Here is a 15,064-nt window from a genome sequence, read left to right as displayed (position 1 = left end):
ACGAGTGACTGTACTGATGAACTAAAACAATCTGGATAAACGATTAACAATCAAAGCAGAGATAACTACAAACTTTGACCTGTCAAAAGACAGACAGATAGGTGGAAAGATGGATGGACAGATGGACAGACTGACTTTAACCCCAGGATACGCTAAGAGAGACAACAGGTCTACGGACAGCGACGCAGACGTCCTTATCCAGAGCAACATACATTTATTTCTCATTTATACCAGTGAGCAGTTGATGTAAGGGCCTTTGAAATTGTACCAGCTTGTCTTCCGTGCAATGAAGATTTTGGACCTCCACTGAGATGAGTCTGACTGTGAGAATCCTGAGGCATCTAGAGATGTACCAGCTCCAGATACTAAAGAGGAGATGCCAACTCCATGTGGTCTTTTGCATCAATACGAGGATGAGGTTCCCCTCTCAAGGTTTTTCCTCCCCACAGTCACCTGAGTCACCTCAGACTTGCTCATTGGAGATAAATACAAACACATTTAAATATATCTAATATTAATCTTGAATTTTGTATTTTATTAATATTTATATTATTCTTTACAATAACCTTTTGTCCTATGTTTATGTTCTGTAAAGCTGTTTTGAGACACTGGTACAGTTCAGTTTCAATTCAAGTTTATTTGTATAGCGCTTTTTACAATTAACAGTGTAACCCCGCCTGTACCAGTGTACAAGTGTCCCCCGCCTGTACCAGTGTACACGTGTCCCCCGCCTGTACCAGTGTACAAGTGTCCCCCACCTGTACCAGTGTACAAGTGTCCCCCGCCTGTACCAGTGTACAAGTGTCCCCACCTGAACCAGTGTACAAGTGTCCCCCGCCTGAACCAGTGTACACGTGTCCCCCGCCTGTACCAGTGTACAAGTGTCCCCACCTGAACCAGTGTACAAGTGTCCCCCGCCTGAACCAGTGTACACGTGTCCCCCGCCTGAACCAGTGTACAAGTGTCCCCCGCCTGTACCAGTGTACAAGTGTCCCCCGCCTGAACCAGTGTCTCCGCCTGTACCAGTGTACAAGTGTCCCCGCCTGTACCAGTGTACAAGTGTCCCCGCCTGTACCAGTGTACAAGTGTCCCCGCCTGTACCAGTGTACAAGTGTCCCCGCCTGTACCAGTGTACAAGTGTCTCCGCCTGTACCAGTGTACAAGTGTCTCCGTCTGTACCAGTGTACAAGTGTCCCCTCCTGTACCAGTGTACAAGTGTCCCCCACCTGTACCAGTGTACAAGTGTCCCCTCCTGTACCAGTGTACAAGTGTCCCCCGCCTGTACCAGTGTACAAGTGTCCCCCGCCTGTACCAGTGTACAAGTGTCCCCCACCTGTACCAGTGTACAAGTGTCCCCACCTGAACCAGTGTACAAGTGTCCCCCGCCTGAACCAGTGTACACGTGTCCCCCGCCTGAACCAGTGTACACGTGTCCCCCGCCTGTACCAGTGTACAAGTGTCCCCACCTGAACCAGTGTACAAGTGTCCCCCGCCTGAACCAGTGTACACGTGTCCCCCGCCTGAAAAAGTGTACAAGTGTCCCCCGCCTGAACCAGTGTACAAGTGTCCCCCGCCTGAACCAGTGTACAAGTGTCCCCCGCCTGAACCAGTGTACAAGTGTCCCCCGCCTGAACCAGTGTACAAGTGTCCCCCGCCTGAACCAGTGTACAAGTGTCCCCCGCCTGAACCAGTGTCTCCGCCTGTACCAGTGTACAAGTGTCCCCGCCTGTACCAGTGTACAAGTGTCCCCGCCTGTACCAGTGTACAAGTGTCCCCGCCTGTACCAGTGTACAAGTGTCCCCGCCTGTACCAGTGTACAAGTGTCCCCGTCTGTACCAGTGTACAAGTGTCCCCGTCTGTACCAGTGTACAAGTGTCCCCTCCTGTACCAGTGTACAAGTGTCCCCCCTGTACCAGTGTACAAGTGTCCCCTCCTGTACCAGTGTACAAGTGTCCCCTCCTGTACCAGTGTACAAGTGTCCCCTCCTGTACCAGTGTCAAGTGTCCCCTCCTGTACCAGTGTACAAGTGTCCCCTCCTGTACCAGTGTACAAGTGTCCCCTCCTGTACCAGTGTACAAGTGTCCCCTCCTGTACCAGTGTACAAGTGTCCCCTCCTGTACCAGTGTACAAGTGTCCCCGCCTGTACCAGTGTACAAGTGTCCCCGCCTGTACCAGTGTACAAGTGTCCCCCACCTGTACCAGTGTACAAGTGTCCCCTCCTGTACCAGTGTACAAGTGTCCCCCGCCTGTACCAGTGTACAAGTGTCCCCCGCCTGTACCAGTGTACAAGTGTCTCCGTCTGTACCAGTGTACAAGTGTCTCCGTCTGTACCAGTGTACAAATCTCCCCGTCTGTACCAGTGTACAAGTGTCCCCTCCTGTACCAGTGTACAAGTGTCTCCGCCTGTACCAGTGTACAAGTGTCTCCGCCTGTACCAGTGTACAAGTGTCCCCGCCTGTACCAGTGTACAAGTGTCCCCGCCTGTACCAGTGTACAAGTGTCCCCGCCTGTACCAGTGTACAAGTGTCTCCGTCTGTACCAGTGTACAAGTGTCCCCGCCTGTACCAGTGTACAAGTGTCCCCGCCTGTACCAGTGTACAAGTGTCTCCGTCTGTACCAGTGTACAAATCTCCCCGTCTGTACCAGTGTACAAGTGTCCCCTCCTGTACCAGTGTACAAGTGTCCCCTCCTGTACCAGTGTACAAGTGTCCCCTCCAGTACCAGTGTACAAGTGTCCCCTCCTGTACCAGTGTACAAGTGTCCCCTCCTGTACCAGTGTACAAGTGTCCCCTCCTGTACCAGTGTACAAGTGTCCCCTCCTGTACCAGTGTACAAGTGTCCCCCACCTGTACCAGTGTACAAGTGTCCCCCACCTGTACCAGTGTACAAGTGTCCCCCGCCTGTACCAGTGTACAAGTGTCCCCCGCCTGTACCAGTGTACAAGTGTCCCCCACCTGTACCAGTGTACAAGTGTCCCCCACCTGTACCAGTGTACAAGTGTCCCCCACCTGTACCAGTGTACAAGTGTCCCCCACCTGTACCAGTGTACAAGTGTCCCCCACCTGTACCAGTGTACAAGTGTCCCCCACCTGTACCAGTGTACAAGTGTCCCCCACCTGTACCAGTGTACAAGTGTCCCCCACCTGTACCAGTGTACAAGTGTCCCCCACCTGTACCAGTGTACAAGTGTCCCCCACCTGTACCAGTGTACAAGTGTCCCCCACCTGTACCAGTGTACAAGTGTCCCCCACCTGTACCAGTGTACAAGTGTCTGACTGTTTGAGGTTGTGGAGGTTGAGGTTATCTTTTATACTGATAACGAGTTCAAACAGGTGCCATTAATACAGGTAACGAGTGGAGGACAGAGAAGTCTCTTAAAGAACTTGTTACAGGTCTGTGAGAGCTAGAAATCTTGCATTTTTTGTAGGTGACCAAATACTTATTTTACTGAGGAATTTACCAATTAATTCATTAAAAATCCTACAATGTGATTTCCTGGATTCTTTCCCCCATTCTGTCTCTCGTAGCTGAAGTGTACCTATGATGAAAATTACAGGCTTCTCTCATCTTTTTAAGTGGGAGAACTTGCACAACTGGTGGCTGACTAAATACTTTTTTTGCCCCACTGTAATGCTTAAAAAAAACACAATACTGCTCAGCATTAACTCTGAATTAATTAACTAATTAGCTGCAGGAACATCAATAACTTATTTAACTCATCATGGCATTATCAGAAAATCAGTAAATCTCACAGCAGGATCTCACCATCTAGAGTGGACTGGAGTGGTCCAATTCGGCCCATACGCCTTGTCCTCCACACGTGTCGAGCAGAAGGAACGTACAGCTGAGTGACCTGTTTAGAACAAAAACAAAATAGGATACAGTTGTTGAGATGTTCAGCAAAAAAAAAACAAATAGCGTTGTTTTCAAATCGCAGCTTTTTTTTTTCTTCTTTGTCTTAATTTAAATAGCTAGCTTGGGATTTAGTTTTAATTGTTGTTAGATTTGGTTGAATTTGTTATAAACAGAGACTACTTCCCTAAAGGTAAAATAAACATCTCCTTAAAGAAAATTTCATCGTATCAACATTCACACTGTGAGTGTGCTGTTACTATGGAAACAATAGCATATTACACAGAGCGCATTACAATTTGCAGCTGCACTTTGGTCAGAGTTGACCAATCAGAATGCAGCTCTCATAAGCGTTGTTCATTCTCTGGATTATTTTGGTTAACAGACGTATGACGAGTGTGTCCACCTTATCAGCCCTGATGTTGACCTCGTCGGACAGCCAGTGACCCTTGGGGCAGAACGGCCTCCTGATGTCCCTCGCCTTCAACATCTTCACTAGGTTGGTGATCACCTGAAGCAAAAAAAAAAAAATCAATTAATAAAGAAATAAAGTGGCGCAATAAACTAAGCAAAATACAAACATGCATGCACCAGTTTTGAATCGTGTTCTTTGTTTAGTGGCCGACCTTGAGATCGCCTCAATCGAGGCGTAAAGTGATAGAACCGCAATTTATTTGTCTTTCGTTCAAAATGGCCTCTTGTCAGAGTTAAAAGGGCAGCATTAGGGTCATTAGTGGGCAATTGCTGGTGGATGGAGAAGACAGATGAGCTGTCAAAGAGCAGCCTGCACTCCTAATTAACCACACACACACACACACACACACACACACGGCACTGATGTTCACTCTTCTGTCTGCTTTTATTTTTTAATTACCTCTAAACCCTAATGTCCTGGAGAAGTAAAAGATTTTTGGACGATCTGACGACAGCCCGCTTAAAATTTACCCATAATCCTCAGCTATTTCAAATGCTCTGTAAGAGTGTGTTAATATAATATCTTTCTTTGTAGATCTTTCAGCTCAATACAAAATTAAATGTACACAGGACGCTGAGGCCGTTTCCTGTTACAGAGCCTCAAAAAAAAAAAAAAAAGATGACTGTCTGCTTCTTCCCAATGCCTTTAAATCTCAGTGTGTATCAGCAATGCCGAGATATTAAAATATTAAACACTTGAAACACGAATCATCGTTGATGCGTCTCTTCACCGCTGCAGGTTCTTCCACTGTTTTTTGACGCCATGTTGTGAATGGAGTGCAATCATGTGACTGCGTGAAACTCACTTATGGTGCGTTTCCTTACTGAGGAAATCTCCAGATAAACTGATCCGGACCGAATAAGGTTTCGACTGTATCTACTGCTTATTTAAAAAATAAATAAATAAATAAATCATACAATACTTCAGGTTGTTTTCACAATAACATAAACTCAAAATAGTCTACAGTGCAGGAGGGAAGAAGAGGAGCAGATAGTCATCGATCCTGCCGCACTAATAACACTGAGGTAATAACAGCGAGTGCAAAACTCTGTCTGGTCAGTCGACTAACGGAGGCAGACAGAGGAGAACACCCCGGAAATGAGTGCTGGTTAATTATCCCATCAGGTTAAGTGCAGGCCGTAACGGGCTTCTCCCAAACTCCGGTCGCGTCTGCGCTTCTCCAAACACAGCCAAGAGGCAGCCTTCCATTAGCAATATTAATACGAGCTTAGTTGATCATTTTCATTCAATTAGCTTCTTTCGATTAAATGGATGGCCGGGACAATAGGGGTGATAAAACACAGCGGAAGGACAAGTGTGCGCCCGAGGCTAACATTAGCGTGGGCGGGGTCAGCGGCGGGCCGGCCGGTTGTAAATCCCGCCTTCAATTTGGGAAATGCTTTTGTGCTGCTTTCAGAGGCTCGTTTCGGGCTAACGAGAGGCAGCTAGTTGTACTTTTTATTAAAAACATCACTGCACTGTGAGCGCAGAAGAGAGAGATTACAGAAATGATTACAAAGTGAGAGAGAGAAATTAAAAAGAGAGAGAGAGAGAGAGAGAGAGAGAGAGAGAGAGAGAGAAAGCAAGAAAGACGTGATGTTTATAATACTGTAAAGGTCGAAGGTCATGTGGTGTGTTGTGTGACCTTGAACAGCTGGACCCAGCGTTTCTGCTGGTTTTGGATGCGCTGCTGCACTTGGCTGCTGGTTTTGACACCGACGCTGCGGAACGCGGCTGCATATTCCTCGCTGTGGCCGCTCTTAGTCTCGGGATGCGCCAGCTTGATGATCCCCAGACACGCGTCACGCAAACAGCGGGACAGAGTCACCAACTCAGGGAGAGAGAACGGCATCATGGACGCCTGCCTCTGACCTGCACAACAACAAACATCAAGAAAGACAATTTACTGCAGTGATTAGAGTTCAGTTCAGTGTTTATTCAGTAAAAAAAAACATTGTTTTGTGCTGTTGAGAGAATCAAATAATCAGCTACATGATTGTGATAAAGCAGATTTACTCTCATCACCCTTGTGACAGTGAAGCCTGCACTGCCTCTTTACGGCGACATTTTCACGCTTCTTGTGCTACTACTGCCTTTACAGCATCATGCCGTAAGTCTCACTGAATTGAGAGTTTTCTTTTCTTTGAAAATTTATGCTTTGGTTGAAAGATCACTGTTATTAAAAAGTGAACTGTCCTAAAGCCTTGTGTGTTGTGTTCCACCCTCGTAGGCTAAGTATGACACCCTGAATAACAACATGTCCCTGAGTGGGTGTGTCCTCTTCTACTCCAGTGACAGGTTTATTCACTAGACATTATGTCATACTTTTATCCATTTACAGCTACATATTTAGAGAACAAGTTCCATCACTCTGTGTGTGTGTGTGTGTGTGTGTGTGTGTGTGCACTGTTACCATCCATGGCTTCCCCAAAGAACTCGGTGTCGTGGATGGAGATAAGCGAGTGGCTGAACAGGGAGCTGAACAGGTAGAAGAGAGGGATGATCCTGCTGGAGTCCTCAGCAGACATGGGAGAGCCGCGAGACATCAGCTGCAGCAACGGCACCAGAGACCTGACCCCAAACACACACACACACACACACACACACACAGAGACACAATTATCCACCTGTGTTTGGAGCTTCTCGAGGCATGATGTCAGCAGTGCTAACACTCACCCTGTGATCATTTTGGTCCTCATGGACGTTATCAAGTGCCACAGGTGTCTGAGGAAGCGAGCGTTGAAGGCCAAACTGTACAGTAGCCTGGAGAGGACAAAATTATAATAAATTAAGTTAACATTATTATAAATAATTTAAAAATATGAATACATGAAAATTAAATATAAATTTTTTTTTTTGGTTTGTTTTTTATAATTGGTTGCGTATTAGTTCCTGCAACAAATGTCAAAGATTGGAATCATATATGAAAATTCTAATTCAAAAATGTTTTCATATAAAGAGACTGAAATGTTTTGTTTTCCCATAATTTATATAATGCAACTGATTTGTGCATGAAAGAGTTTCAAATCTTGGAAAAGTATTTGTTTGGTCTACAGTATATTTACGTACAGTATCAGATGATAATAAATCAGTTCAGGTTATGCTGTTAAGAGAAAACAACAGTCAGTTTAATCTTCATCACTCCTCCTGGATTCATCTATTACAATCTTCAAGCTGTTTTCTTCCATATAAAAGATTTCTATTAAACAGATTCTGGTGGAGTTCAGGGTCTTAAACAGACTTTCTGATTATGTTTTTTGTTTGTTTTTCTGTGAAAGCACAAGCCCAGGATTCTTGATGTCACGCGACGTGACTGCAAATCTGCAGACATCTCTTCAGACTATCGAATAACAGTTTGTTTATTTCCTGTTTATTTCTTTGTAAAGACGCCGTCTACACAGAGCACTTCTTTTCTCTGCTAGTTAAAAACAATGACACTGGCTGCAGCCACTCGCCCGTCCGTCACTGATAACGTGGTGTTCCAGTGCGAGTCTAATCAGTGTTCTTCCTGCCTGCCACCACCTCCAGGACCCTAAAGCACTAAACGAAGTGAGGAGTTCAGAAAGGTGGAAAAACAAACGGTCCGAGCCGGTCGCTCTGCTCAACAGCAGGACGAATTAAAGGAGCTGTTAAGCTTTATTAAGGCTCCCATTAGTAAAGCGGTGATGCTCTGCAGGCTCGTAAAGTGGCTGCGGTTTCCTGAGAGGCTCCGTTTAACTTAATGACCTGCGGAGAGACAATGCCACAGTAACTAATCCCCAAACAGCACACAGAGTGTGTGAGCCGACACGCTGACTCACAGAGCTGACACTGAGGTGTTAGAAAACACACTGCTGAGGAAAAGAAAAGGAGCAAGTACGAGTGATTAACTGAGGCAGAAAGGACAAAGATGAGTGTGTGTGTGTGTGCTACTTTACATTGTTTACACGGTCTGCTAACGCTGAGGTGCACACAAAAAAACCCCACACAAAAGGTTGACACAAACAACAGAGAGCTCAATTAGCAGAAAGAGGGAACATTCCAGCTGTTAAATAACCCCACGTTACTGTTGAATTAACCTCTGAGTCACGATTATTGACATTTTTTCTTTACTGTAGAATTTTCCGGATTTCAGGTTAAAGGCGAGTATGATCTAATCCAATACTGGATCATGAACATCAGTGTTTCTCAGAGTGAGATCTAGTGAAGCGTATCTACAGGATCTGTGCTTTTTTTTTCTTTCCAATAGGACTAGAGAAAATAATCCCACATTAAACAGTTACAATAATAAGTGGTCCGAGTACCAAAGAGAGCGCAGGAGTTCAGGAAATAATACAAAATCCATACTGAGGGTGTGAGGGATTTATTTTACAGTTAAAGGAGTCGGTGGATATGAAAAGTCTATTATCTAAAAGTCTGTTTTCTGTCATATTTATACAGTCCACATTCCAAACAGCCACAAAGGGAACGTTCAAGATTTCCAGACATTTCTAAAGCTTCATCTCGAGCTTTAAAAAAGGGAGCTGTCTGCTGGTCAAAAATCTAACAGGGTGCTTTTAATGTAATTGTGTTGTTTTAGTGTAACATTGTGGTTCGACTTTTTTTTTTTTTTACAGGTGGCTGCCATGGCAACTGCTCTAACATTATGATTGACAAATGAAATAATACTTGTGACATCACAACACTTCAAAACCTGATAGGATGCCATGACGTGAAGGAGCATTTTACAGCTGCTGTGTAACATCTAAAATGCAACGTTTTATTTATTACTGTGTGTGTGTGTGTGTGTGTGATCATTAACAAACACCATGTATTTTAAGGTTAATACAACAACCTATTTTTGTTGTGCTTTTAATGAGATGTTGTAGTTTTAATGTTTGTATCTAAGTATTATAATAATAATAATCAGACATTATAAAATGAATGCAAAAGTTTCTGAAGAAGAGAAAAAAAACCTCTCCAGACCTTGATGTTATATTTTTGTTAAAAATCCCACGATAAACAAGTTTTATTTATTAATGAACAGCATGTTGTGCGATTTAACGTCTTAATAATTTTGTAACGTCTGTTACAAAGCGCGGACACTGGAGACTCCTTACATGAAGGTTAAATAAATCTCCTAACTAAAATATCACCATAATCAAAATGATACTTTTTTAAATAAATAAAAGTATAATAGTTTTAGTTATAAATCTGATTATTAGAATAGTTTTTACTTCATCCATTCATGTGAAGTCTCTGTGACTGAACTGTTAATATAGAAACAATACACAAACATAATGCACAAGGACTGACCAATCGGATTCGAGAATTAAAGCACAACACACAAAAACATGTTGCTTCACTGTACTGTAACTAACAGCGTGTACTTACACACGAAAACGTGTTACAGTATTAACCGATACAGCACACACAAAGGCAAAATGAAGCAAAAATTGCTTTTTTAGGTCATCTAAATGACTTATACACTAAAAAATTAGAGAGATAAATAAAATTAATAAGAGCAACGGCAGTGTTTATGATCCCAGCTGGTGTTACAGGAGGAGGCTGAGTTTCAGCTCTTTATGGAATACGAGTGTGTGATTGAAATGAGACAAAAAGCCCTAAAGAGCTGATTTACTGCCTGTGAGGACAAAAAAAAACTCCACTTCAATTACCAAATGAAGTGCTGATACACACACACACACACACACAGAGCGAGCAGGAATGAGAGGGGGAGTAAAAATGACCTTGATGAATGAGCGGTGACCACGCTGCCCTTCTGTTTGTAAAGAATTATACAAATACAAAACAAGAGGGGGAAACGATACAGCCTCGGCTGATAAGATGATTCAGTTCGCTTCTGTACCGTTCGACAAAAAAGGGACTCAATTTGTTGTGCAGGTTTTACTGAAATTACAGCCTCATATTTAGGGTTTTGGAGAATGGAAAAAAGTTTACAAGAAATGTACAATTTTCTCATTTATTATTCTAAGCTACAGGTTTAACAGGAGTCTTGATTTTGCTTTTTGGTCTAAAAAGGTTGTGCAGGAACGCTGCCCTTAACCCAAACAGCCTTTTATTATTCATCCATCAATGTAACCAAACCAACCATCTACCTACCCATCCATCCCTCCCTACTTATATATCTATTCATCCACCCATTCCTCTCTCCATCCATCCACAATCCACCTACATATCCATCCAACTAACCACCCACCTCCCCATCACCCATTCAACAATTCATCTACCTACACATCTATCCATTCATTCCTCAATTAATTCACTCATCCATCCAACCAACCTCCTACCCATCCATACACCTACTTACCATCTAGCTATCCGTCCACTCATCCAACTAACAACCCACCTACCTATCAATCCATCTACCTAACCATCTGTCCATCCATCCAACCACCAGTCAACCATCTACCTACTTAACTATCCATCCACTAATTCATCTCTCTATCTATCTACCTACCTACCTATCTATCTATCTATCTATCTATCAGTCAACCAAAGCACCCATATTCCCACCTACTAATCTATTTTAGATGCATTTACATACTTTATTTACATGTTGTCATTTTATTTTCCCAGAAAGTTGATAGTTGCTGTAAGAGAAGGTTTTTAAATTCCAGTACAAGATTAATTATAAAAGTGTGTGTGAGTATTAAAAGTATGTCCTCCCTAAGAATCAAACCTAAGCCCAATGATAACATTTTAGAGAACACTTATCATCTTATTCAATAATGTAAGATTATATTAAACCTACTACGTTTATTTGAAAACAATATATAAATATTTAAATAAATCAATAACATAAAAAAGCCAAATAAGTGCCTTTTGCCACTAAGCTTAAGGTTAGAGATAGATGCAGGGGACAAATGTGATCAGATTGTGTATGTGTGTAAATTTAAGCCAAAAGACTTCCATACAAGCTTCTTATTTTTGGTATGAGGTTAGGCTCTTTAAGGATTATGAGCCAAGTCTGGTTGTGGTTAGTCTCCATCTTAATCGAGGGTGCCAATAATTCTGAAACTGACTGTACTGGAAGTAAGCTAGGTGATAAACAACAGACAGACTTTAGCACTTGTAAATCACAGGATGCTGTAATCTGGTCCCCTATGACTCCTGTAAAGCTTGCTCTGAAATTAATCTGTGCAGGAGAGCTAATTATTTCACAAGGATATCTGATAATGACAAAACTCAGAGTGGGATCAACTGCAGGAGAGAGTGATCCTGCAAAAAGGGCATAAAAATCAGAAAAACAGACGCACAGAGAAAGAAAAAAGATGGGACATGATTGAAGGAAGGATGTTGGTAATATAAGTGAAGTCGGACAGAAAGGTTGTCCAGGAAGACTCATGTTACCATATGGTCACATATAGTAAGTTATGGAAATGTTAATGTAAAGTTTACTGGGTGTTGTGTAGGCCTTAAATCTCATCTGCCTCAATGTCCTGTTACCAGATTGAGCCTTTCTACACATTACACATGGATGAGATGATATTGCTGCTATGATAGTCAACGTTCATGGTGCCGTGACCCAAATAACCTCCCAGACCTAATGAACCATATGCATGATGAAAGGAAAGGTCAACTGGTCCTTCTGTTAATATCAGTCTATACCACATATGTGCATGTGTGCGTGTGCCAACCTGACTCTGGGCACCATCATGCGGTGCTGCACCATGAGGGTGTGGCAGATAGATGCCATCATGGTGAAGACGTCCTCGCTGGCTGAGTCTCTCCACACCAAAGACAGCAGAGCGTTTGTCTGCAGCTTTGAGTCCAACTTCTGCACACACAGCTGTGTGATCAACTGCACTGACATCCTGTTGTCATGCTGCACACACACACACACACACACACACACACACAAGATAAGATGTGAGAACTGAAATGTGGCAGGGTGAGACCTAATCATAAGGCTGATGTGTGAGCAGAAAAATCTGTGAATGTGTGTGTGTGTGTGTGTATAAACACCTGTACAGGAGGAGGGTGGGTGGAGTTGTTATCCTCATCCTCAGAGTCACTTGCGACGTCGACTCTTGCGTGGCTCTCACTCACAGGAAGCAGAGGGAGCAGAGCCTGCAGAGAGCTCAGATACAACAGCAGCCCTTCTTCTGATAGAGAGCCTAACACACACACACACACACACACACACACACACACACAGAGTAAACCAGAGTATGGAGACACAACAGCAGACATGGATTTTGGAGGACACACACTCCAACTCACTGAGGCCCATTTCGCCGAGCGACAGAACAAAGTAGAAGAGCCATGGGGCATGACACTGGGCCTGGTCTGACAAGGAGATGGTGGTCTGTAGGGAGAACAGGAAGTCGTGAAACGGGAAATTGAGGCTTCGGTCTGCCAGCGCCGGCACGAAGAAGTGAAACATCTGCTCAGTGAATGGAGGAGAGATGAAGTCTTCTGTAAAGGCTGAGAACACTAACTGCCTGTTAGGGAGAGAGAGACAGAGAGAGAGAGAGAGAGAGAGAGAAAGAAAGAGAGAGAGAGAGAGAGAGAGAGAGAGACATGCACTGGGATCATCTAGCTGTGTGTGAGTGTGTGTGTGTGTGTGAGAGAGAGAGAGAGAAAGAAAATTAACAAACAGTAGGAGATCTAGTGGAAGCTCTCTCTCTCTCACACTGGAACTCAGAGACAACAAACTGAGCAAACATGACCACTAAATACACACACTCTTTTACTGCTCACCGTAAACACACACAATAATCCAACACACAATCTATCAATATATCTGAGTCATATCAAATATCCGAAACTGACACAATCTGTGTGTGTGTGTGTGTGTACCTGGCACCCTTGGGACAGGAGCTGTACGTAAAGTGCAGTGGTTTGAGTGTGTGTTCCAGCAGCGTGTGTGCCAGAGGAAGCGAGGGGGCGTCGCTGTAATCCAGACTGGACGGTAACTTGTGATTGGCCAACACGTACAGCATCCTGTAGTATCCTGCAGAAGGAAAATGAGAAGGGAGACGAGTGAACGGAAGATCATTGTGTCTGAGGTTTGGAATAAAAGTAGGACTGGGCAAAGTACCTTTCTGAACCATATAGTGCAAAACCTGCTCTATGAGCGCAGCAGCTGCGCCGTTGTCCTGCAGAGGGGGCAGGTAGGTCCTCTCTGAGGTAAACACCTCCAGCATGCGCATGGGGACAGCCACATTCACACCTTCATCCTCACACAGCTGCAGGAGTCTGACACAAACAAACCAAACAGACAGAACAAATCACATCAGATTGCTCACATTGGGTTTTTCAATCCTCTGGGAATTCCGGTTTCCCCCAGCCTCCCTAAAAACATGCCAGGAGGTGGATTGGATACCCTAAATTGCCCCAAGATGAGAATGTGTGTGTGTGTGTGTGTGTATATGTTGCTCTGACATGGACTGCAGCCCATACAGAGAGTATTCCCAATTCACCAGCATTCCCAGGACAGGCTTCTTCTTTCTAATGAAAATTTGACTGATGAAGGTTTTGGATTGTTTGTGTCCTTGTTGTTGTTGTTGTTTATGTTCTTTTCATTGTTTATCTACCCCCTCAGTTGTAAAGAACCTTGTTTGGTGGAACCTCATACACTAGCATACATCTACATGTATATACACACAGACGTTTTGGCACCTGCAGCAGTGTCCAAGAAGCCTCTTGATCTGGAACACGCATGTGCTTCTCTCAGGTCCGGCCAGCAGCTTCACAAACTGAGCATGATGCTTCACTACATTCTGACACAGCCAGATCTGCAACAAGAAACACACCTAAGAGTCAAAGACGACATCCGGGTCATGGCACCATTATTACTTTAATACAGTGGATTTACACACTGCTTGTTTTTTTTTTTACTTTTTAATCTTTCTTGAATCTAGAAATGCAGCTTGATGGTGTCAGAAAGCTTACAGCTGTACCCCGGACTGCTCCTAAGCTCTGATGCTAAAGACTCTGTCCAGAGACTTTAAATAAACATCTCCTTAAGTAAAATTTCAACATATACTAGTGAAAAAGGTGATGAAGAGGCACTAAACAATTAACTCTGTCATTTGAAGTGCAATTCTACTTCACTGATTAAATGACAGTTTGCTATACAGTATATGTGAAAGATCTGTACAACTGGAAGGTAAAGGAAACCTTTACTAAACTGCAGCTACTTTCAAAAGTCTTAGTTTAATGGCATCTCAAGTGCAAGTTGTGAAACTGTTTTTCTTTGAAATAAATGTCACAGATAAGTCTGATTTGTCATTGGCTCAAACAAAAGAACATCAAGTCCATCACTTTCAAATGGACCACAGAATATTACTGAATTCCACAGAAGGAGATGAGCTTGCAGGTTTTATTAAATAACAATAAAAGTCTTAGCGTTTGTGTCTGTAGGAGTTCCTGTGAGTGGCTTTTTATATAGAAACAGTAACATATTTTAAGATTTAATATAAAGCTGTGATTTGAGCTGCGGGAACAGAGAACAACCAGCACCTTCTCATCCAGAACTGAACAGCACTGTATGATAGGTTTAATCCCGTAGCCACACAGTTTTAATATTATTAGATAAAATAAATGTTTTAAGGGGGGGCACGGTGTCTTAGTTGTTAGCACGTTTGCCTCACACCTACAGGGTTGGGGGGTCGATTCCCACCTCCACCTTGTGTGTGTGGAGTTTGCATGTTCTCCCCGTGCCTCGGGGGTTTCCTCCGGGTACTCCAGTTTCCTCCCCCGGTCCAAAGACATGCATGGTAGGTTGATTGGCATCTCTGGAAAATTGTC

At 43.6% G+C, this 15,064-nt stretch overlaps 1 protein-coding gene across 2 annotated transcripts in view; it reads right to left on the bottom strand.

Moving 5' to 3' along the window:
* ube3c (ubiquitin protein ligase E3C) overlaps positions 1-15,064 on the bottom strand; it is a 36,251-nt gene that overhangs the window by 15,794 nt on the left and 5,393 nt on the right. For both annotated transcript variants that reach the window (XM_060875241.1, XM_060875242.1), the window contains exons 7-17: positions 13,934-14,049; positions 13,353-13,510; positions 13,112-13,265; positions 12,533-12,753; positions 12,275-12,426; positions 11,947-12,134; positions 7,004-7,090; positions 6,741-6,898; positions 5,973-6,199; positions 4,259-4,363; positions 3,766-3,853 (exon numbers count right to left, since the gene is read on the bottom strand). In XM_060875241.1, coding sequence (XP_060731224.1) covers positions 3,766-3,853; positions 4,259-4,363; positions 5,973-6,199; positions 6,741-6,898; positions 7,004-7,090; positions 11,947-12,134; positions 12,275-12,426; positions 12,533-12,753; positions 13,112-13,265; positions 13,353-13,510; positions 13,934-14,049 — 1,654 coding nt within the window. The remainder of the gene's footprint in view (positions 1-3,765; positions 3,854-4,258; positions 4,364-5,972; positions 6,200-6,740; positions 6,899-7,003; positions 7,091-11,946; positions 12,135-12,274; positions 12,427-12,532; positions 12,754-13,111; positions 13,266-13,352; positions 13,511-13,933; positions 14,050-15,064) is intronic.

This window comes from Tachysurus vachellii, chromosome 7 (genome assembly GCF_030014155.1).
Source record: "Tachysurus vachellii isolate PV-2020 chromosome 7, HZAU_Pvac_v1, whole genome shotgun sequence".
NCBI lineage: Eukaryota > Metazoa > Chordata > Actinopteri > Siluriformes > Bagridae > Tachysurus > Tachysurus vachellii.
Note: the sequence above shows the minus strand (reverse complement) of the source record. Positions and strands in the feature narration are given on the sequence as shown.